Below are 25,301 nucleotides of genomic sequence, written 5' to 3'. Positions count from 1 at the left end.
CGGAATGCGAAGGCTCGGTTGTTCACTATTCCAAAAACTGTGTTCCAGAAGTGTTTCCAAACAATGGCAGGAGTGCTGGGATATGCGTGTGCATAACCAGGGAAACTACTTTGAAAGGGATTAGTGTTTCAGATTTCCAAATTAATAATGCATTTTTGCCCGCCAAAGGTTCAATACTTTCCGAACACACCTCGTATAGGTAATCGATTTCCTTCTGGAGTTTTCGAGTATTAATATATCAAAATTTATTAATCTTCCATCAGAACATCTGCATTAACGCATATGTCATTCACATTGATCTGTTGACTGATTCCTTGTAAAAAACTTCATAGCTCCGGGATACATAATGAAAGCTGCTCCCTCATATAATCTCCCTGTATATCTTTTGGATGTAGTAACTAACTAACTAACTCTGTGGCTTATAGAACCTGGAGGTTCAATGCCGCGTTCACAAAAGTTATCCACTGACTTCTATCGTTAGCCAATTGGATCTAGTTTCTACTTTGTATTCCTATTTCTACGAGATCCATCTTAATATTGCCCTCCCATCTGCGCCTAGATCTTCTTAATGGTCGTTTTCCGATTGGTCTTCCAGTCAAGACTTTGAAAGCGTTTCTACTTTATTCCATTCTAGCTACATGACCTGCCCACCTAAGCCTCCTAGACTTGACGACCCTAACAATGTTGGGTAAACCGTATAAATTATGTAGTTCCTCGTTATGAAGTTTCCGCCATTCCCCATTCCCGTTCCTCTTGCGTCCGAACATTCGTCTCAGGATCAAATACTTTCAGTCTATGTTCTTCCCTCAGAGTAAGTGACCATGTTTCACAACCATACAGAACAACAGACATGATTATCGTTTTATATATTTTAAGCTTCAAATTCCTCGACAGAATTCGCGACGACAAGAGATTTTGAACTGAATAATAACACGAATTCCCTGCTTTTAGTCGACATTTAATTTCTTCGTGAATATGGTTTTCGTCTGTTAATATTGATCCCAGACATTTAAAAGTATCCACTTTATCAAAAGTATGATTTGATATTCTAACGCCTCCACAATTTGCCGTATTACGATCTCGACGAACTTCCATTTATTTAGTTTTCTCTCCATTTACTTCTAAACCTATGTCCCTACAAGCGTTTAATAAGATCACTGCATTTCTTTCTATTGTTCTTCTATCATCCCCTATTAAATTTATATCATCAGCATATGCCATAACCTGGTGAATACCGTTCAACTCGAGGCCCTGGTTGCTATCTTTGATTTTCCTTATAGCGTATTCCAGCACAAAGTTAAATAATAATGGCGACAACGCATCACCTTGTTTCAGGCCATTTTCGACGTGAAAGCTCGTGGACAAAAGTTTTTCTACTCGGACTTTACTTTGGGATTCAATTAAACATATTTTAATTAATCCAATTAGCTTTCTCGGTATTCCAAATTCTGTAAGAACGTTGTATAATGTTTCTCTCCTAACCGAGTTGTAAGCCTTTCTAAAATCAATAAATAGTTGATGTACGAGGGAATTGTATTCCCACTTCTTTTCGAGTATTTGGCGAATGGTAAATATTTGGTCGATAGTTGATCGATTTCGTCTAAAGCCGCACTGATAATCTCCAATAATTTCATCTGCATATGGGGTCAGTCTTGCTAATAGAATGTTTGACAGTATTTTATAGGACGTTGACAGAAGAGAAATGCTTAGACAATTATTACAGTCAGTTTTGTCGTCTTTCTTATGAATTGGAACACTGATTGATTCTTTCCACTCTTGTGGCAATTCTTCCTTGTTCCAGATAAGGAGAATGGGTTTATGTATCTTTTTCGCCTCCAGCTAAAATTAACTCAGCCGGAATTTCGTCTACACTCGGAGATTTGTGTTTCTTTAATTTCTTTATAGCGATTCCTACTTCTATTCGGTTAGGTTCTGGGATATACGGTTCTGCGGTGTGTATTTCCCTTTCTCCGCACACATTAGTTTTTGGCTGCGTGTTAAGCAATTCGTCAAAAAAAAATCTTTCCATCTATTTAAGATGCTCCCAATGTCAGTGAGAACTTTTCCGTCAACTTTCTTTAATATATAGGCACGAGGTTGATAGCCTTTCTTAAATTCGTTGATCCCATTTAGGTACACGTCCCGAATGTTTTTATTTTTACTATTAGTTTCAAGTTCCTTAATTTTAGCTTTTTTAAAAATTGCGTTTCTTTGTTCTAAAAGTTTTGGAAGTTTCCCGTTTGATATCTGCGAACTTTTGTGTAGTTATTTCATTCGGATTTTGTGACCAACGTAATTTTTCCTGTTTTCTCTTCTCCACTAGTTGAATGCATTCCTGGTCGTACAATGGTTTGTTCCTACATATTTCCGCGTGTCCTAATTTTTCTTTTGCTGAAATTTTAATGCTATCTCTAATTTCAATCAAAGTATCATCAACACTAGTGCACTCTGAATCTTCTAAATCCGAGAATGTATTCGAAATTTCAATTTGGTATTCCTCTCTTACCTGGCTTTCTTCTAATTTATTTCAATTAAATCTCTCCGTTTCCAGGCAATGAATATTTCCTTTATTCAACGATAATCTCTCTCTTATTATCGCTGCTACTAGGTAGTGATCAGTGTCACAATCACGTCCTCTAAACAACCGAACATCAGTTATGCTAGATTGTCTTCTTCTGTCTACTAAAACATGATCGATTTGATTATGTGTTTTTCCGTCTGGTGAGGTTCAAGTATATTTATGAACGTCGTGATGTAGAAATTTTGTACTCTTCAGGATAAGGTTTTTGGATGTTGCAAAGTTCACGAGTGTAACACAGTTGTCATTACTTTCCTTATCTAGACTTTCGTTCCCTATAATCGGTTTGAAAATATCCTTTTGTCCTACCTTCGCATTGAAATCCCCTAATAGAATTTTCATATGGTATCGCGGGAGTTGGTCAAATATTCGTTCCACTTCTTCGTAAAAATTGACTTATATGTCGTTATCCTTATCTTCTGTTGGGGCATGTACATTTAAAACAATAATATCACACCACCGACCCTTAAGAGTAATAAAAGAAAGTCTGTCAGTAACAAATTCAACCCGTTTAATTGCTGGTAGTATTCGTTTGTGAACAAAAAACTCTGTTCCTAATTGGTGATTTTTATTTCCTTTCCCGTAAAAGAACGTAAAGTTTCCGGAATTCACAGATCCATTTCCTTCCCACCTAACTTCGTGAACTCCTACTACGTCCATACTGTATTTCTCAAACTCACTCGTTACGGATTTTAACGCGCCTGCCCTATAAAGACTTCTAATATTCCATGTTCCAAATCTCATATCCATTTTCTTTTGCTGAGGTCGTGCCAAGTTATAAGTCCTTGCCCGAGGCTTTTATGAATGTTTCTGAACAAGTGCCTTTTTTTCACAGGATGAGGTTATTAGTTTTACCCAAGCCCCTAAGCTGGAGGACCACTCCTTGTCGTCTGTCCGCGACTGCTTATTCAGTATATTCGCAGCTAACCTCTAAATCTAGAGGCCTTCTCCTCGATCCGCAACCTGAGGACGCGCCATTACGTGGTGACAGGAAGCCACGTACTGAGCTTAACAAAGAAAAGTGTATTTAGTAGAAAGTACTATTTGCTATTCCTGTATAACTAGCAGACTTAATTTGGACCAAGGAAGAAGCTGTTCAAGTGTTATATGTGGAGCATGGGATTGTATGGTTCGTAGACTTGGAGATAAGTTAAAGAAGAAATACTTAGAGGGCTTTGAAATGTGGTATTGGAGGAAGATGGAAAAGATGAAATGGACAGAGAGAGTAACACACTAACAAGGGGAAAGCATACACTCCAGCACGTTTTCCTCTTTTAACTCCCAATATTTTCTTCTATTTTTCAAATCATCGATCAGTCGTGTTCTCCTTCCTACTCCTCGCTTTCCTTCCATCTTTCATTCTATGGCGGTATGAAGAAGACAATTTCTTCGCAAGATGTATCCAATCCAGTTGACCTTCCTCTAAAAGATGCTGGACAAGACCATGCTCATTGTTCTGAAATATCAACCCCGCCGTAGCCGGTCCCAAGCCCGTGCTGAGAAAGGGGGGGGCGTGTTTCCTTACCGTTCTCGCATCTGGTTCCGGGCGCGGGGAGATAGGGTGACACTGCGTACCGAGCTCGCTGCCGGTACTTTAACTGCCATATGGCAGCGAGTGCACAGCAGTGTCAACAACCTACCGTTGGAGGTGAGCCTGGGTGGGCAACCTCTGAAATGGGCGACTAACTCGTGCCATTGGATCTGGGAGAGTACGTGTGACCCCATCACGTCCTCAGTGGGGTAGGTAGTTTCGGCTGCCGTACCTACCGGCGGGGGTGAGCCTTCGGGTATCCCCCGAAATGGGCAACTAAGCCGTGCCCTTGGGTCCGGGAGATAAGGCTGCGTGGTACCCCAACACGCTAAAAAGAGTGGGTAATTGGTGTGTCCAAGGGTGTGGGCGGATCCAGCGCCCTACCGGGAGGATGATGTAGGTACTGCCCTCAAAGAGAGTGTAATGCGTTCTCTTGGGTCCGGGATGGGATACCTAGTATCCTAACGCGTACTCGTACCTCAGGAGCACTGAGGAAGTGGGTCCCTCCTTTGTCCCAGTAGTGTGAGCTGGGTGCAGGAGCCACGACCCTACCAGGGGAGCCACCGCTCCCAAATGGCCATTGTCTTTAAAGGTAGACAGTCTACATCAGCCATTGGGTCTGGTAATGTACGGTTGACCTCTCACGTAAGAAGTGGTAGTTCCGTATTGTTTGAACGGCCCTACCGAGGAAGGGTGTGGGTGTCCTTTCTAATGGTGGTCTACACGTACCATTGGGTTTCGGACAAGTAGCTTAGCTGCAACGTGTACATGGTACCTAAACACGTTAAAGATAGGTAGCCCCGTATTGTTTGGGCGGGCCTACCAGGGGAGACACGGCTCCCAAATGACAATCTCTGCCTTGAGCAAACGGTCTACAGCAGTCATTGGCTCTGGTAATGTACGGTGTATCTCTACTGTAATTAGAGGAAGTCCCGTATTGTTCGGACGACCCTACCGGGGGGGGGGGGAGTGATGGATTCCTGCCTGCGAGGGACCAAACGGAGGTGGGACAAGGGCCAATCCCAGGAATCTGGGTAACGGTTCTGATCCTGCTAAAGGGAGGAAACTCTGTGGGATATGGGCCGTCACCAAACTCAAATGGTGACGTAACACGTACCATTGGGTCCGGGATGCATGGTACCTCTACATGACAAGGTGGTTGCCAGTTGAACGATAGAGGTAGGCAGAGCCGGGATTGAACAAGCCCCCTCGGGCATTGCTTGGGGCCCCGGATTTGGGTTGGACTCTGCCGGGCTGTAGTCATACCGTGGGATTCGGTAGCTTGTGGGAGCCAATCCCAGGAATCTGGGTAACGGTGAACACGGGCGGGAGGTGGGCTTGTCTTATAACGCTCGGGCGCCATGCCTGCAAAGCATGGTAGGACTGACTCGCTAGCAGTCTGCCTCAACCAGTAGATTTAATGGTAGGCACTCAGGACTTCGGTCTGGCCGCGCAGTGGGCGTATCCCACTCCCTCAGAGAATGGGAGTTACATCGCTTAGGCGAGTCAGAATTAAGGGGCAAATTCTGACGGTGCACATTGTGCAAGAGCAATCAATAGCATATTGAGGAACTACGGGCGGGGTGCATAACGTTCTTGCGGAACCCGTCCATTAAATAGACCGAACGGTCGCGGGCATGCTCTCCATGCATGCAACTAAGCGTGGCAAAGTAGACCACTAGCATCAAAGTGTTCTAAAATATCCTAAAAGGGGAAAGCAGACTTTGGTAAATGAACTTCAGGTCCATCTTTCGCGAGGTAGTAGTGCACATTTAAAATGTTAATATTACAAACTGAGAGAATGCAATAGCCAGAAATAGACTAGAAAAAGAGTCTTAAAGTTTCCGACTCGACGCATATATGATACAATGCGTAAAGCTACAAAGTGATGGCGTGGCAGAGTGAGAAGCACCTACGACTCACGTGCAAAGGATCCGAAGTTCGATTCCGACTTGAGTCAACTTTTTTGTTTCTTTTTCGTACGTGACAAGCGTCCAACAGCAACCACATATAGTGTGCGAATTAACCGGACTTTTGCAAGGGGGTTGATTTGCGCTTCAAACGACAATAGCAAGGAAATTTATTATAGTTGTAGCCAGGGTCATCATTTAGGGGAGCAGGAGAAGCAATTTCTCCCCCAAGAGTTTGAAGAATACATATACATTAATCGATTGTCTACTAATATACTAGTACAAAACGTGAAAGTCTTATGTCGATGGTGCTCTTACCCCTCCCCTTAAGCGAAGTCTGAAATTATGTCCTTCGTTACATCCAATATTACCAAAGGGGATTTCCCGATCATCCCCTTGTAATTCGCATACTGTCCACAGATATAAACATGAAGCGTCAAGAACATTTTTTATACAACGACTGTGGTAACCATAATATAACTCGTCATATCAATATATTTACGGAATAGGTTACATTTTGTTGCTAGATAACACAGAAATATTTTACAACTGATTTTAACATTTCTATTGTTTTATGCGTTAACATATGGTGAATTAATATATTTACTTGTAGTACAAAAGGCTGCTTTATTAAAGCAGAAATCAAAAAAGTTAACTCGAGACGGAGTAGAACCCGAGAACGTGAGTTGTAGATGCTCCTCACTCTGCCATCCCGTCACTTGATAATTTTTCGCGTCGTATAATGTATGTGGCAAGTAGGAAACTTTGAGACCCTTTTCTCCGCTATTTCTGGCTATTGGGCTCCCCCAGTTTGTAATATTAACACTTTAAATGTGCACTACCTCGCGAAAAATGCCCACGAAGTTCATTTACCAAAGTCTACCTTCCCTTTGTAAGATATTTTAGAACAAACAGGATGCCCTTGTACAGCATCTTTCATAGGAAGGTCAACTGGATTGGACACATCTTGCGAAGAAATTGTCTTCTTCATACCGTCATAAAAGGAAAGATGGAAAGAAATAGAGCAGTAGGAAGAAGAAGAACACGACTGATCGATTATTTGAAAAATAGAAGAAAATATTGAGAGTTAAAAGAGGAAGCTGAAGATCGGGAAACGTGGGAGAAATATTTCCAAACCCTAACCTAAGCATAAAAGGGAAAATTCTCCTGTTCGTCCCAGAACGTGACAACAGGCAGAATACTTAGTACGCTTGAAGTTTATAATTGCTGTGTAGCCAATTGGTTAACAGTGCCTGCGTTAGATATGCGTTCGGATCCCACGTTAAGCTGTAAATCTACGTTTCAAATAGCTTACGTGGAACAATAAATTCCAGGGAAGTGAAAGTGAGCGAAGAATACCTCGAGTTAAAATTTAGGAATCTCTAGTATTTGGAAAGAGTAAAAAACAGCAAGAAGGATAGCTAATGAGTTGACTGTATATCATCCAACAACCCATAATGCATCGGACGTCCATATTGTGTCCAGTACATCTATTTGATATCCGTGGATATTTGGGACGAAAGAGGGCGTCCAATGGGTCTCGGTAGAGGTCCCGAACATTTATCCCATGCCCGACGTCCTGTATATGTCCTTGTTTTGTGTAGGAAGCAATCAAAACACTAAAACTTGTGACTGACCTGTAGCAATATTATTTAATTTTTTAGATATATTATTGATAGAGAGTACTCGACTTACGAGGGTGATTCAGAAAGTTATGCCTCTAAGCCCACTACTTGGCCAATAGTACTGCAAACATTCTGAACTGTTTATCATTAATGCACTGATGTTTGAGCTATAGAATGTCGCTTGTTTCACCTTGCTATCTTTTCTTGTTTCAGAGTAATGGAGCAATCCATGGCATTCAGTGGTGACGGCCGGTTGAAACAGCAGATTGTCATTGAATTTCTGACTGCGGAAGGTCGTGTGCCCAGAAACATTCATCGCCGGCGACGAGTCATGTATACATTATTACGACCCGGAAACGAAGCGTCAGTCGATGGAATAGCGCCACACGTCCTCTCCTCCGCCAAAAAAATCAAGGTTGTCCCATTTGCTGGCAAAATGTTTGTTGACATTCTGTCTGATCCTACCTATATTCTGGATCTTGCGCCCTATGACTTTTAGTTCTTTCCCAAACTCAAGGATCATCTTAAGGGCCAACACTGCACTTGTGACGCAGAGGTGGAAGCAACAGTTCGACAATGGTGTTGCCAGTAGCCATCACTATTCTTTGCCGCGACAGCATGAAAAACCTTGTTTCGCGTTGGTGCAAGTGTGTTGTCCGTAATGGGGACTATGTTGTAAAATGATGCCACCACCATTAGTAGCTGACATTGCAACCTTTCCACTAATAACTGTGCCGGTGCTAAAATAAAGGTATCACTTTAGAGGTATTACTTTTTGAATCACCCTCATGTTTTTTACAGTTCTAAATCATCAACAAAAATATTCGTAACCAATTTATATTATGAATGAGCGTACACAATAATTCATTGAATTTAATGGGAAATTCTTATTTCTCTTGCAAAAATGTAAACAGACAAGTTTGACCGGAAATATATAAATGCACTTTTCCTGTTATAAATGCAAAAAGTTTGACACTGCGACTCAGTGTTATACCACTCATATCTGGTGTAAAGGGGGTCTCTAGTTCGATCCCCGACCATGTAAGTTTGTTGAACAACATCATGTCTGTGAGTTTTCTCAAAGTTACCTAGTTTCCTCCCACACTTTCATTTCACCAAAAGGACTCGGTGGCTCAATGGTAGAGTGTTCACCTCCGGCGCTTGGGGTCCCTGGTTCGATCCAAGCTCGCGCCATGTGGACTTTGTGGTGGACAAACACCGTGCTCGTGGGTTTTCTCGGGGTTCTCCCGTTTCCTCCCACTTCCTTCATTCCACCATTTCATTCATTTCTTATAATCACCATTTCATTTAGCCTAACCGGCATAACCGTGGGACGTAAAACTGAAAGACTTCACTTTTATCATTTCACCGATTATATAAATTTATTTTCATTAATCATCTTTCTCCTTAGACTAAAGGGCATATCGTGGAGTGTAAAGCTAAAACATTTTTCAGGTAAAACATTTTTCCAGCTAAAACTCTGTTTACACTCTATCCTTCATCCACGACCTCATGTAATGAGTTTTGTTTCCTGAAATGTTAGTATATCTAGTGCACGTGTATCTATATTTGCATGTATTTGCAAGTAGATGGTTATTACGAGATCTCATCATAATCTATTATTTATTCAGTCTAAAGAACTTGGGCAAATACTGAAACTAAATCCTTTCAAGCAACCACTTAATTCAAGGCAAACATGCTGTTTCTAAGATGCAAGAGTCTTATCAGAACACACGAGGGTACAAAAGGAAGTCACATGTATCACACTCCCTTCAGTTGACCAGTGAATAGCAAAATGGTGAGACCGGTTGGAATCGCTCTCTGTGCAGTGCTTGTTGTCATCCTATCGAGCAACGGGGAGGCCAAGCCATCACCGCCACAGCAATATCAAAAACCAATTCCGCCAATTCAGTTAATTAAACCTGCACCCACTGTCAAGTTGCCTCCACCACCGAAAGAACCAATGGGAGTGAACACCATTAGCATCACAGGCACTCTTCCGTGCGCCCCAGGACACCAAAGAGATCCCAATGGAAATTGTGTTCCAGTGGCGGAAATCAATGATGACGGGTAAGAATCTTTCACATTTAAATTTATTTTTGGATCAAAAGATCCAATTTATTTCAATCAAAAATTTTCTTGTACGTCTTATATCTGGAGAACTACATATAGTGTAGCCCGCAGAAAATACGAAAACTAGATTTAGGGGCCGTTCAAAAACTTTGTGATCCCTGATCCAAAAGCTAATTATTGGCCAAGACCGCCATCTTTTGATCTTTTTTTTTTTTTTTTTTTTGTGGATCATTCCAAAAATTCTTGTTTTATGAAACTAATCAAACATAAAAAATGAAATGAAATCTGTAAGTTTTACGTCCCACGGTTATGCCGGTTAGGCTAAAGGAGACGGTGATAATGAGAGATGAGTGAAAGGGTGGAAGGAAGAAAGTGGGAGGAAACGGGAGTACCCCGAGAAAACCCACGAGCACGGTGTTTGTCCACCACAAAGTTCACTTGGCGGAGGCTGGGATCGAACCCGGGACCCCAAGCACCAGAGGTGAACGCTCTACCACTGAGCCACCGTGTATTTCTTATCTCAACCTCGTAAGACTCCCATTTACAGAATTTGGAAGTTAGAGGTGTTTGGCTAAGGTAACCAGACGTCCCGTCGAGATAGTCCTTTTTCTCAAACACTGGCCCGTTTCCTTCTGGTTCTCAAATGGGATGCCTAAATTCCCTTTTATGCGCAACTATGTCTCGAACAAATTGTCTCGTAATTGTTATCCACAATATAAATGATTAGAGCATCTCTTGCATTAAGATGGCTGTGTATAGAGCCATTTTGGTACCAACACTTCTTGTGAATTTTTAGACATTGCCTAGAACTGGCAAATGTACGGTATTATTTAAGAAACTCTGTGGTATCACTTTTATTTGTAACTTCAAAATACTGCTTGTGGCCGAAACGCAATTTGGAAATTTTACACTTCTTCCCCCCTCGCCTCGCCCCCCGCAATTTATATACATCGCGTTTTCAGAAGTTAAAATTCTTGTTGCTTTATATTTGGTGTAAAAATCAAGAATGTAAATTATTTCCGGATGTTTAACCACTGACGACCCCAGAGGAGAGCAATGGGAAGGCGCCCTTGTAGGCTAACCTTGCCCCTTGAGGCATGATGTATTTTGAAATCAAGTAATATACCTAGGTAAAATTATCCATTTCCGTGTCCTAAAAGTAGGTGCCATCCATCCAAAAAAAAAAATACTTCTGTTCCTCGATTTTTCCCCCCGAATAAAATGAAGCTGGCGTCATTAATGTGTTCAACGGGTTCTTATAAGATCACCAAGGTCAACTAATCCTGGTTCTGGTCATCACTTGGAGACGAAGTGGTTATTGGGGAAAACCAGGGGAGGTTGGCATTCAGACGCAGAGTTGTCAACTTCATGGTTTTTCCCACCAAATCTTGTGATTTCTGTTGTTAACAAGAAATTGTCCCTCAGGATACAGTTTTCTCGCAATATATGTCCAAATAGTTTCCTTTCTTTTTCCTTTATTATTCATATATCCAATATAGTTCTTTCTTCCCCTACTACTCCTAGTACTTCCTTAGCTGGTTTATCAATCGATCCAAATTTGTTCTTCATTCTTTTCCATATTTACATTTTGGAAGCCACTAGTCATTTCTCGTTGCTTTGCTGGGCTCCATGTTCCTGCCCCTTAGAATATCTTTAAGTTTTATGTCCCACGGTTATGCCGGTTAGGCTAAAGGAGACGGTGAAGATGAGAAATGAATAAAATGGTGGAATGAAGAAAGTGGGAGGAAACAATCGTGAATATACAGAATCGTGAAGATACAATCATCACCATAAAATGAAATATGACTAAAACTATGAAACATATTCCCTTAACTTTCCTACTGTTCTTCCACAGAAATGTAAGGCCTGTTAGGTGAAGTCAGCAAGAGTCACATATTTTTTCTAGCCCCGGGCCTCTAGATGGGTTAATCCAGCCCTGGATGATACTACATAGAAAGAAAATTATAGATGAATATGTTTCATGTTTTCATCATTGGGTTCATTGGGCAGAGAAAGATTGCGAAAAATGTTGCCTACATCCTCTTCCTTCCAGATAGCTCTATTTCCGGTTGCTTGCGAAAGCGTCTTTCTCAACACCCAAAGGATCTTTTCCCGGATAGCATTTTGTAATTAATTAGATGGATAAATTGTGTTATTAATTATAAGGTCTACCATTTGTTCAATGACGTTTTCCTTAGTTAAGGATCCTAAGATAAGTTTGCGTAGTGTTAAATGCAAATACTCATTAAAAGAAGAATTTCGGCTTCCTGTAAGGATTTTTTTTTTAAAAAAATCTTGATTTTTAACGACTTATTCGCCTACACATAACGTTGTAACTTTGATTTTTTCACAACTTACTAAAAATCCATACAAAAGTAAAAGTCACCTCACTCCCCCAACCCTTTTAGAACAGGCCATGAAGGTCCAAGGACTATGTGTGCAGGTAAAAACTCCAAATTGTCTTCATTTAGGCATTGATTGAGGTGATGTAGTTTAGTTAGCACAACGCTCCCAGTGGCGGATCTAGAAGATAAAAAAACTGGGGAGAAAGGGTAGCCAAAACTCAGACTATGATAGGTACCGGTATATTATAAGTTTACTATAAACTTTCAAATAGGGATGCGCACGAGACGAGTCGAGACAGGATTTTCCTGACAAAATTCGAGTCGACACGCGGCTCTTTCAATAGAGAAATATACATTTTTCGAGTCGATACATCACTTTTACAGCACATTTTCGAGACGAGACAGTCACAAGTCTTGTCTCGTGCGCATCCCTATTTTCAAAAATATATGAATAATAGCTTGAAATTATTTTTGTCACTCAAAAAACTGGGGGAGGGGCTAGGCCCCCCGGCCTCGATCTAGATCCGCCACTGCACGTTCCGAACACTTTACTCTCATAAGTTGACCCAAATACACTTAAAAGGACAAGGAAAGAGGCTGGTAATCCTCTGAGCCGCTTTGCAACGAGTGCAGGGATGGAGCCCAGTTAGTATGTTATGTATAGACGTCTTATCGAACCGAGTATGCCCATTGATCTCTATTGTGTTCATACTGTATATTTCAAAAATTGTAATATAGTATTCATTAACAACTGGTAGTATTCATTAACAAACTACCAGCAATATGTATTTTTTAAAAAGAATCTCTAAAGGGCGGTTTACTCTCGGGGAAAATGATTTATGGAAAAGATTCGTGTTCGCAAACGATATAATAGAACTATAATACATTGTTTCAGTTTCGTAATTTAGCAGGTTTCCCGTGTTAAACCAGACAATTTCTCGATAAAAAGGAAAATTGAATCAGATATTTCTGGGCGTTGAAACCTAGTAGTGACGTCCAGAGATGGTTTTAGAGCGTGGTCCAGTGGTAAATTGAAGGACTTGGTAGAAGAAGGGTCAATCCCACTCCTCCATGTAACAAGAGTTTATGACTGAAGTGTAAATTAGTGTCACCCAGTCTTACTCATTGGACTAAATGCATTGCGGGATATGCAATAGTATTCTGTATCTACTCCTACAAACTAAAATATCTAAGTTATTTAGATTTTTTTTCTACACCAAAACTGCATTTTTCTCCAAAATCACAAAATTGTGGGATAGTTCTTCTTCCATTGACCCCTTCAATTCCCTTCAAGGTATTCCTCCGATCGTGGCCAACTTAGGTGTTATCAGTATGTTCGCAACACGACTTTCACCGTTCCGTTTATAGACTGAAATAGATGTCGTCATTTTCTTTCGATGTCATGTTGATCGCCATGTTTAAAAAAAAAAAACACACAAGGAACGAAAGGAGTAAAATTTACACACAAACAAAAAAATAAATAAAAATAAAATTGAAAATACGTTTGTAACTATATTCCGCTTGTACATGTACAAAAAATTTTCAGTATAGGAAATTTGTGATCGATAAACATGCATTGGATGTTCCAACTGGTCTCTGCTGACAGTACAAGAAAACAAAACACGAAAATCTGAATGGTTCAGCATAGATTAACTGCTAGCATAGATTAACTGAATAGTATGTAATACCGATACTACTAAATCGAGATTTTCCAGAATTATTTAAAATTACACAAGTAATATCCGATAATGGACAAAGTAGGTACAATTTGATACTTAGTTTAAGCTCAGAATTTACAAATACACGAAATCAACAAGAACATTTCATAGGACGCATTTCACTGTCAATGCTTGTCATATACGTAATAGTAGTTATTTAACATATTGTTTACCTAATTATTTTTAAAAAATCTCCTTGAAGTTTCATTTATTGGTAATCTTTTCAAAAATGCAAGATTTTTTTTCTTTCTTTTTTTTTTACTCTAATGTTTGCAATCCGTTAATAAACACATCACACTTTTCGTCTTGTATTTGGGCTCTTAGCCCGTATTGCGTAGAAAATAAAATGGCGATCAGCATCGCAACGGCAAGGATGTGACGTCACAATATCTTACACGGGATGTACTTGAACCTGAACCCACAGAGTGGGGTTGATGTATATATTTCCTGAAAGCTTGAGTCTAGGTAAGATCAAAACCGGTTATGAAAATTGGGGAGATCTCAAGCATGTGCCTATTAGATCGATCACCGAAGGCGCAATATTCGTAGATTGAGGGAAATTTCCCTAATTTAGGGAAATTTCGTAAGTAAATTTAGCAAAATGGGACAAAGGATTTTTTTTTTGATAAAATGTTAAAATCCAGAGAGATTCTTGTGCTGACTGATAGATCAACATAAATGTTTATTTTTTTTTGTTTATTCTTCAAAAATAAACCAATATAATTCCAATATTCTTTGTTCAAAGTAGCATAATTTCTACGCGTTGTTGGCTGGATGTATTTGTGTGTATTTTTTGTATGAAAAAATGAAGGAAAAAGAGGGAAAAATAGAAGCAAAAGGCAAATGAACCAAACAAATGTGGTTGGCGCTTCCTTTAATGTAGCTAATTTAATCTTATCACATAACTTCTGTCACAGGAAGTGGATAATTTACAAACTAAGGAGCAAAGAAAGGGAAACTTTTGAGTCAGTCGAGGGAATTTTTTTAAAGGAAACCTACCAACACTGCAAAGGCTAGCGGAAACATCTCACTTGTCGGCGGGGAAAGTAGAACGCGAATGCTTTGCAAATAGTCCATTTTGGAACTATGAGTGCGCCAAAATAAATGCCTAAAAAAAATCGGTGTGCAGGTGCGGTGTGCATATACCGTGAAAATACAATTTGCTTTCATAAAACAGTTTATTATTATTATTATTATTATTATTATTATTATTATTATTATTATTATTATTATTATTATTATTATTATTATTATTATTATTATCTGTACGACATATTATTCTTAATACGTACAAGGATGAAACTCTATAAATAATAAGACAATTCGTTGAGGTTGATGACTTGTCATTGAAAAGCAAACTTCATTTTTGTGTTAAATTATGGTTTCTACTAGCTAATTTATTGTTATACTCATCATGGGAAGATTAAGACATGCGTCTGTACAGGTTAATGTGTATAAATCTGTTATTTTCAAATCTTTTCATATTGAAATTCTAACGTTATTTATGTTAGTGATTTTTAGGAACAACAGGTGTATTAACATAAGGTCACTCATATAAAGTGGCGTATTTTCGGGGAGGATTAAGCCCGGAAGCCCTTCCCCTAAATACGCCACTGCTTATATATATATATATATATATATATATATATATATATATATATATATATATATATATATATATATATATGAGTGACCTTATGTTAATACACCTGCTGTTCCTAAAAATCACTAACAGAAATAACGTACAGATTGAGAGTATCTTACTTTTGATAATGAAGAGTATTGGGGAGCTAAAAGTGAAAGGCTGGGATTTTTTCAAGACACTAGACCTTAAAATACAATAGATTTTACATACAAGGGTCTACTGGCTGTATTTTTGTTGATACATGCTTTGCATATTTGTCGGCTTCATAAATAAGTTCCTTAAGCATCCCGCGCTTGCTCCCTACGGACGAACTGTCTCACATTCATCAGCTTTGTCCCGACCTGAACCGAAATAGTTATAAATATAGTTCGTAGCAACTATTTAGTCAGGGCCAGCCCTAGGCAATTTTCCGCCCCATGCAATGACATCATTTGTCACTCCCCTTTCGCCAGAAAGAACAAATCTTAAGTCACGATTCGCGATTCAAAGTCACGATTTTAAGTATGCTGCCCCATGGTGGAAAGACTACAAGGTGGATGCAATGCAGTGCTACATTCTTGTCGCTCTGGCGCATGACGTCATCTTGGTCGCAGACGTGGCCAGCGAGAGTCAGATGAACTTTTAACAAGCGCTTGCTCGCTGGTATCTTACACGCAAACTTCTCTTCTATTTATAGTGATCTTCAACGAAATAAACATTTTAGTACAAACAATAATTATATAAACGTAATGTAATCAATGCTTAAGGTTACTGTGCCCACCCCCTTGTCCGAGCACTTCGCCTTTTCGCCACCAGATGCTCACTTTTTCATTTAGCAATCACTGCTGGTACCTCTACTGGGAAGAACTGAAAGATCGTACCGCTCAGTTTAAATGTGTCCAGGGTATCCACAATTGAAGTGGGCGGGGAGAGGAATCCAACAGTTTTTTTTTTCCTTCGTGCACCCGCAGTCAGTCAGCAAGCCGTGTTGTTCAGCCGCAGGGCAAAATCTCAACCATTGACGGGTAACAGAAATCTTTTCTTTTTGCAGGTAGGAATAGAGTTTTTGTACGAAAAACGTGAATTAGGTTGCAAAGAGCGTCATTCGCATCGCGTTGACAAATTTTCTTTCGTCCGTTTATCACATGAAGCTCTTTTTTTTATTATTATTACCAGAATATGAGATAAAAAACCTAAATGGTTCTTTGTATACAGAAAACAAACAATACCAATATTTTCTTACATATCAGTATTATATGATTTTTTTTTTTTCATGAAGTGTATGATGCTTGAAAAATGGACAGAATGAATTTTGATTTTTCTATTTGTCCCTATCCTTCTGAGTAGAGAGAATGCTGTGGCGCAACTAAAGGGCCTGCAGGGCCCGCAACATTGAGAGGCCCAGAACAGAAAGAGGCCCATTTCAGTTTCGAAGTTAAACTTTATAATGTTAGGATGTTAAAAATTATGTGATGTTTCAACTATATATCATTTTTACCTGTGAAGACGGTAACACCTGAGCGATTATTTAGTAAATTAAATGCCAACAAAACTTATACTGACCAGCGAAAACATTATGACCACTCGCTACTTTTTGAACGAAATCATCGGGCTGAGATAAGAGCTACAAGGCATATCACAACCTCGCGCCAAACACAAGAATCTCACTCGATTAGTCAGTGTGGTGCTTGTGCCTTGAATGGGGAAGGACGACGATATATCAGGGTGAGTAAATGGCTGGGAGCTTCATTTCGGAAACAGCGCGACTTGTCGAGTTTTCGCGATCTGCAGTGCTTATGTATTTCAAAGATGGGAAAAGGACAGTGAAACCAGCATCGAACCAAACAACAAAAAGTGGGGCGACTACATCTCATTAAAAATGTCGTAGACTCTCGAGGTTGGTACAGAAGAATAGACGAAAACTATAGCACAATAATAATAATAATAATAATAATAATAATAATAATAATAATAATAATAATAATAATAATAATAATAATAATAATAATAATAATAATAATGTGCTTTTTTTGCATATGAGCAAGTTGTGACTCACTGATGGAACATAGAAAGTCAAAACTGTTCTCTGTAAATTTTACGTGACTCATGGATGTGGATAGAGGGGGTCCGTTTAACATTTTTGCGGGGAGGCCCATTCGTCCTTACTTACGCTACTGAGAGGTAAGGTAAAATAATAACACCAATATATACATATATATAAACTCCTGGCGCAACAGTCCCTTGTGATCTGAGTCTGCAGCGGGCTTATGTTAGTGGTCAGCACAACTACACCCAACGTAGCCGGCTGTCTAGATTGAAGTCCGCTATCTTTTAGTTTCCCAACTTTTCTCTCGATGTTTGGTCAACACAGCAATGTTTGAGTGCCACACCGGGAATTAAACTCTGGACGACGCACACCGTATCACTTTCGCTAATCTTTTGGTAAAATTCAGGTTAGGGTGGTACTGAATTATTTTTGGAATATGCCATTTCTCATAAGGTAAAGTTCAAAAGTATTGTGACATAATTAAAAAGCTCATTATCAACCACGTATTCTTGCCTCTAATATCACTAAAAGTTTTCGAGATATGTGTCAAAAATGGTTGAAACACTTGAAGTTAGTTTAGTAACTTGAAGAAGATAGTGGCCTTCTCTCTCGTAAAGAAATACAAAATCATAATTTCAACCATTTTGGTACATTTTTCATAATTTGAAGGGCGAACAGCCGGTTTCTTTCCTTACGTTTTGAACTTGGGATTTATATTCTTCTTGTCACTTATCGTGAAAGTCATATAATGACATAGGTCCCAAAGCTAGAATATATTATGCGACAGAGGTAATGACAATTTCATCTTTAAGATCTATTAAATTTGACATTTATTGAACGATAGCGGTTTTATAATACGAATCGTAAGAAATGACAAAAGCTAGCATTGACCTTTATAGTTTGACTGATGCTTTTTCGATCATGGTCTTCCCCTTAAATTTTGTAAAGGACAGTATCATTTTAATTATCTTGGCCTAATTTCCTAAAGCCTCTCATTCGTACGCTAAAAGAAAAAATTCTATTTTTTATGTATAAGAATTCAGGGAATGCAAATTTATTCAAAATTCGTTTACAATTAAAGTCGGCTAAACAGATATTCCTTTGAGATTTCTGTATTTTGAAAACCAATTCACGATTTCAGTTCTTTGTCTTTACTTGTTTCCATGTTTTTTTTTTTATATCAATACTGTATGATCAATTCCAAGAATTATTTTAGTTCCCCGGTACATCCATTTATAACAAGCTCCAAATACTGCTACAATTTTAATGTGGTTTCAGGAGAATCTGCATATCTCATCCTTTTGTTACTCTCTATATATTCATCTACTATGTAAACAAACATCAGTGAAAGAAAGAGGCTGAGAGCTAACACGTGCTCCGTGAGGAACGTTGTCATTCCTTTTATTGACATATCTAGAGAGTCTAGTGTTGCCACGAGACAAGACGAGATTTCTGGCTGTGTCGTCTCGTCTCATATCGAATGGTTCTGTCTCGTCTCGTGGCAACACCAGAAAGGCTGAGGCCCAAAAAAGAGCTGTTATACCAAGTGGTTAAAATTACAACTTTTAACCAAGTTTTGTTTGGTAGCACAACACACAACACGACTGCAATCTTCCAGCAACGGCTGCTTAGATTCAACTGAACCAGCAATTACTTCGATAGGAACATTTGTCAATACCGTCAGTACAGTCGAAAGGCAAGATTTCCCCATTTATTCTGATATCCTTTTTTCATAACCCCTGGCGCCACTTCAACAAATAAGGAGGCCTATGTAACTTTCCCATTTAAAAAATGGTTTAGCTTCGAATAACATCATAAAACAATAAAAAAGATAAATTTTTTTGTTAATCTTTTCAAAACTCAGTATCGAGAAAAGCTGACACGTTTCTGTCTTGGTTCGGAACGAGAAAGACAATGAAACAATAGTTAGTTACTGATAAAATTGCCACTTCTACTTGTACTTCTATAACAGGATTTTTATACGTAGATATCTCCACCAGCCCCCGGAATAAAATCTTCTGAAACACTGATCTCAATGAACGCTTTACATTTGTATTTGAATCTAGAGCACTATCACAAAATAATTAAACTTGAATCGTTTGAAAAATGGAAGTGAAAGCTGTTTGTAAGAATCATTTTTAAAAAATTCTTTAGGTATTCCCTGTTCTTTGTAGGATTTGAAACATTGAATCATTTGGATCATTTGAAATAATAAAAGATGGTATACATTTCGAAGGCAAATAATTTATTCCGGGTTAATAAATTTTTAAGCAAATTCAGAAACTGTGTTTGTATTTTTCGAGACACGAGACGAGACATTTCACAAAAAGTTTCGTATTGTATCGTGTCTCGCTTCAAAGAGTCGAGTCCCGTCTCGCTGGAACACTAAGAGAGTCTTACGCATTCTCTTTCCAAGAAAGTGAAACTTGAAAAGCACATTCAGTCAATTGTTATCATAGAATATACTATGGGCATAGTCACTGATGTGTAGAAGGTGACACAGGCGGAATTTGTTATTATGGAGCCCTTGGCAAGTTGGAGCCGTGGGGCTCTATTATTTGGATTGGAAACATTGGTTCAAAAATATTTTACATTTAGCATACATATATACACACATATATATATACATACACACACACACACACACACACACACACACACACACACACACACACACACACACACGTACATGTGTGTTACATATACTTTAATTAATGTGTGGACCTGCGGACAAGGTATAGTTCGCCCGCCCAAAAAACCGCCTCTGGGGGGTGGGTTCGAAGCGCACTCCTGAAACATAGAATTATGCTAATCGTAATTTTCTGAGATAGACTACCCCCCGAGGAATAAGTAAATAAATAAATAAATAAAAATAGTTTCGTAATGTTTATCTTCCGTATACGAGTAATTGAAAAATTTTAGTGTCTCAACAATGAGAGCTGTATACAGGTGATTCTGGCCCAAATTTTCGGCTCTCTCCCCCACGGTTGTTTTAAGAATTTTTATCTATTATCTGCTCCCTTGGAGTAACTGTTGCTCTGTATTTTCACGGGCTTGCAACCGTCAGAATGAATATCCTGGCTGCTTTCCCAGCTACCCATTCAGCATGCAATAACAATCAAATCCCACACAAACTACTCTACCCATCAAATATTTTAACATGGAAAATTCTTTTACGCAACGTATTTCGTTTGTTTAAAATGGAATAGACCTAAATACAACTTTTTTTTTAATGTTCTTCTGGAAATTCGATAGCGAGATCGCTCACATCAAAAAATGAGATAATTAGTGCTCTGACAATCTGGTAGAAATACAACATGCCATATATACACATTACTGTGATTACATTGCTATTTATTCAATGATTATTTTGCTTAGAGCTTTCTTACTCTCCAGGGTACTCTTCAAGGGTATATAATTACTCTTCACTTATGTCGCGAAAAAATATTCAGCTTGCAAATTTATTTCGAGAACTTCTCATTCCCTAATACATGTTTATTCTCTGAATTTGTACGTACAGCCGACAAACTTACATAGAATCTCAACAGAGTTCAAATGTGAGGTGTCTGCTGGGAATCACAGGTCAGTTGTATGGGAGGGGCTTTTAGAGTGCAATTCTAGGAACACTGTGGGCTTTTAGAGTGTAATTCTAGGAACGCTGTAGGGGGCCATCCCGCTCCACCTGAGACAAAAAAAAAAAATCTGGAGGCACACAACTAGTTCACACTGGCTATAAACAAGTTCTGGCGCAACAAAGTTCTGAATGAAATATATATATATATATATATATATATATATATATATATATATATATATATATATATATATATATATATATATATATATATATATATATATACTATTCCATTTTCCGAACAATAACATTTACCGATGACCTGTTAGCCCCTCCACCACAGCCACCATGAAAACAAATTCAATCGGAATTTGTTCATCTCGTTTGATCACGAATAATTATCGTTTGATCCCAACGCATACTGATGTATTACACACAATTTGGCTAGAGCTTGTTAGCCCTTGATAATCGACATGTATCATTCCATAGATATTTCAATCGTAAATAGGTAAGCAAAGTTTGCTTAGTTTCTGGTAGCAAGTATGGAAAATAGTTTACTGTTTATTTAAAAATGGAGGCCTCCAACAATGAAACTAACAACAATATGAGAAATCGACATGTACCACTCTAGATATCTGAATTGTAAATATGACAAGTTTGGTCAGCTTGTGGTAAAAAGTATGGAAAATAAAGTGAATCGTTTATTTAACAATGCTAGTCTCCAACAACGTAATTAAAACAATATGTGAAATCGACATGAACCATAGGATAGATATTTCAATCTTACATAGGTACGCAAAGTTTGGTCAGTTTCTGGTAGAAAGTATGACAGATAAAGTTTATTGTTTATTTAACAATGGTGGCCTCTAACAATGCAACTAACAACAACAAGTGAAATCGACAAGTACCATTTCATAGATATCTAAATCGTAAAGGAGTGTGCTAAGTTTGGTTAATCTGTGGTAAAAAGTATGGCAGATAAAGTTGATTGTTTATTTAACAATGGAGAAATCCAACAATTATTTATTGAACAATTGTGGCCTTAAACGATAAAACTAACAATAATATGTGAAATCGACAAGTACCATTCCCTAGATATCTCAGTGGTAATCCGATTGGTGTGCCAAGTTTGGTCAGTTTCTGGTACAAAATATAGCAAATAAAGTTGATTCTTTATTTAACAATGGTGGCCTCCAACAATGAAACTAAGAACAATATGTGAAATCAACACGTACTATTTCCATTCAATCTTAAATGGGTGTGCAAAGTTTGGTTAGTCTGTGGTAGAAAGTATGGCAGATAAAGTTGATCGTTTATTTCACAATGTAGAAATCCAAGGATTGTGTATTTAACAATGGTGGTCTTCAACAATGAAGCTAACAAAAATATGAGAAATCGACACATATCTTTCCCTAGATATTTCAATCTTAAATGAGTTTGTAAGGTTTGGTCAGTTTCTGCTAGAAAGTATGGCATATAAAGTTGATTCTTTATTTAATAATGGTGGCCTCTAACAATAAAATTAACAACAATAAGTGAAATCGACACGTACTGTTCCATAGATGTCTCAATTGTAAATGAGTGCGCCAAATTTGGTTAGTTGTGGTAGAAAGAGTGTAAGATAAAGTTGATTGTTTAGGTAACAATTTAGAAATTCAACGATTGTTTATTTAACAATGGTGGCCTTCAACAATGAAAGAACAACAATGTGTGAAATCGACACATACCATTCCATAGATATCTCAATCGTTCATGAGTGTGCAAAGTTTGCTTAGTTTGTGGTAGAAAGTATGGCAGATAAAGTTGATCGTTTATTTAACAATGGAGAAATCCAACGAATGTTTATTTAACAATGGTGATCTTTACAATGAAACTAACAATAATATGAGAAATCGACACATATGTTTCCCTAGATATTTCAATCTTAAATGTGTGTGCAAGGTTTGGCCAATTTCTGGTAGAAAGTATGGCACATATAGTTGATTGTTCATTTAACAAACCTGGCCTCTAACAATGAAACTAACAACAATAAGTGAAATCGACACGTACCATTCCATAGATATCTCAATCCTAAATGAGTGTGCCAAGTTTGGTTAGTTTGTGGTTGAAAGTGTGGCAGATAAAGTTGATTGTTTATTTAACCATGGGGGAATCCAACGATTGTTTATTTAATATTGGTGGCTTCGAACAATGAAACTAAAAACAATATGTGAAATCGACTAGTAGATATCTCTGTGCAAATCCGATGGGTGTGCCAAATTTGGTCAGTTTGTTTTAGAAAGTATGGCAGATAAAGTTGATTGTTTATTTAAGAATAGTGGCCTTCAACAATGAAACTAACAACAATATGTGGAATCCACACGTACCATTTCCTAGATACTGCAATCTTAAATGGGTGTGCAAAGTTTCTTCATTTTCTCGTAGAAAGTACGAAAGATAAAGTTGATTGTTTACTTAACAACGGTGGCCTTCAACAATGAAACTAACAACAATATGTGAAATCGGCACGAACCATTCCATTGATATCTCAATCGTAAATGAGTGTGCCACGTTTGGTTATTTTCTGGTAGAAAATATGGCAGACAAAAGTTGACTGTATACTTAACACTGGAGAAATCCAACGATTCTGTATTTAAAAATGGTGCCCATCAATCATGAACCTAACAACAACATGTGAAATCGACACATAGCATTCCGTAGATATTTCAACTTTCAAGGGGTATGCAAAATTTGGTCAGTTTCTGGTAGAAAGTATGGCAAATATAGTTGATTGTTTATTTAAAAATGGCGGTCTCTAACAATAAAACTAACAACAATAAATGAAATCGACACGTACCATTCCATAGATATCTCAATCGTAAATAAGTATGCCACGTTTGGTTAGTTTGTAGTATAAAGTATGGCAGATAAAGTTGATAGTTTATTTAATAATGGAGAAATCCAACGATTGTTTTAAAATGATGGCCTCGAACAGTGAAACTAACAACTTGTGAAATCGATTGGTACCATTCAGTAGATATCTCTGTGGTAATCCGATGGGTGTGCCAAGTTTTATCAGTTTGTGTTAGAAAGTGTGTTAGATAAAGTTGACTGTTTACTTAACAATGTAGGCCTTCAGTAGTGAAACTAACAAGAATATGTGGAATCGACACGTACTATTCTTTAGATATCTCAGTCTTAAATGGATGTATAAAGTTTGGTCAGTTTGTGGTAGAAAGTACGGCAGAAAAAGTTGATTCTTTACTTAAAATTGTGTCCTCTAACAATGAAACTAACAACAATATGTGAAATCGACCCATACCATTCCATAGATATCTCAATCGTAAATGATTGTGCAAGTTTGGTTAGTTTGTGGAAGAAAGTGTGGCAGAAAAACTTGATTGTTTATTTAACAATGGTGGCATCTAACAATGAAAGAACAATATGTGAAATCGACACGTACCATTCCCTAAATATTTCAATCTTAAATGCGTGTGCAAAGTTTGGATAGTTTCTGGTAGAACGTGTGGCAGACAAAGTTGATTGTTTTTTAAAATTGGTGGCCTCTAAGAATGAAAGTAACAACAATAAGTGAAACCGGCACGTACCGTTCCATCGACATCTCAATCGTAAATGATTGTGCAAGTTTGGTTAGTTTGTGGTAGAAAATATGGCAGATAAAGTTGATTGTTGTTTAATAATGAAGAAATCCAACGATTATGTATTTAACAATAGTGTCTTACAACAATGAAACTAACAACAATATGTGAAATCGACACATAGCATTCCGTAGATATTTCAACTTTAAATGGGTGTGCAAAGTTTGGTCAGTTTCTGGTAGAACGTATGGCCATTAATGTTGATTGTTTGTTTAACAATGGTGGCCTCTAACAATGAAACAAACAACAATATGTGAAATCGACCCATACCATTCCATAGATATCTTAATCTTAAATGATTCTGCAAATTTTGGTTAGTTTGTGGTAGAAAGTGTGGCAGAAAAACTTGATTGTTCATTTAACAATGGTGGCATCTAACAATGAAAGAACAATATGTGAAATCGACACGTACCATTCCCTAGATACTTCAATCTTAAATGCGTGTGCAAAGTTTGGTCAGGTTCTGGTAGAAAGTGTGGCAGATAAAGTTGATTGTTTTTTAAAAATGGTGGCCTCTAAGAATGAAACTAACAACAATAAGTGAAATCGGCACGTACCGTTCCATCGACATCTCAATCGTAAATGATTGTGCAAGTTTGGTCAGTTTGTGGTAGAAAGTATGGCAGATAAAGTTGATT

General features: G+C 38.1%; 1 protein-coding gene across 3 annotated transcripts in view; it reads left to right on the top strand.

Moving 5' to 3' along the window:
• LOC145694382 (uncharacterized) overlaps window positions 1-25,301 on the top strand; it is a 104,217-nt gene that overhangs the window by 18,476 nt on the left and 60,440 nt on the right. Inside the window, exon 1 of one of the 3 annotated variants that reach the window (XM_081770553.1) lies at window positions 9,402-9,714. The exons of the other annotated variants lie outside the window; for them this stretch is intronic. Within the exon in view, the coding sequence (XP_081626679.1) occupies window positions 9,440-9,714 (275 nt within the window). The 5' untranslated portion in view covers window positions 9,402-9,439. Of the gene's footprint in view, window positions 1-9,401; window positions 9,715-25,301 lie in introns of those variants that run through there. 3 annotated transcript variants of the gene reach the window in all.

Source organism: Thermobia domestica, chromosome 9, assembly GCF_964235325.1.
Source record: "Thermobia domestica chromosome 9, izTheDome1.hap1.1, whole genome shotgun sequence".
Classification (NCBI taxonomy): domain Eukaryota; kingdom Metazoa; phylum Arthropoda; class Insecta; order Zygentoma; family Lepismatidae; genus Thermobia; species Thermobia domestica.
This window is presented reverse-complemented; position numbering and strand designations above follow the sequence as displayed.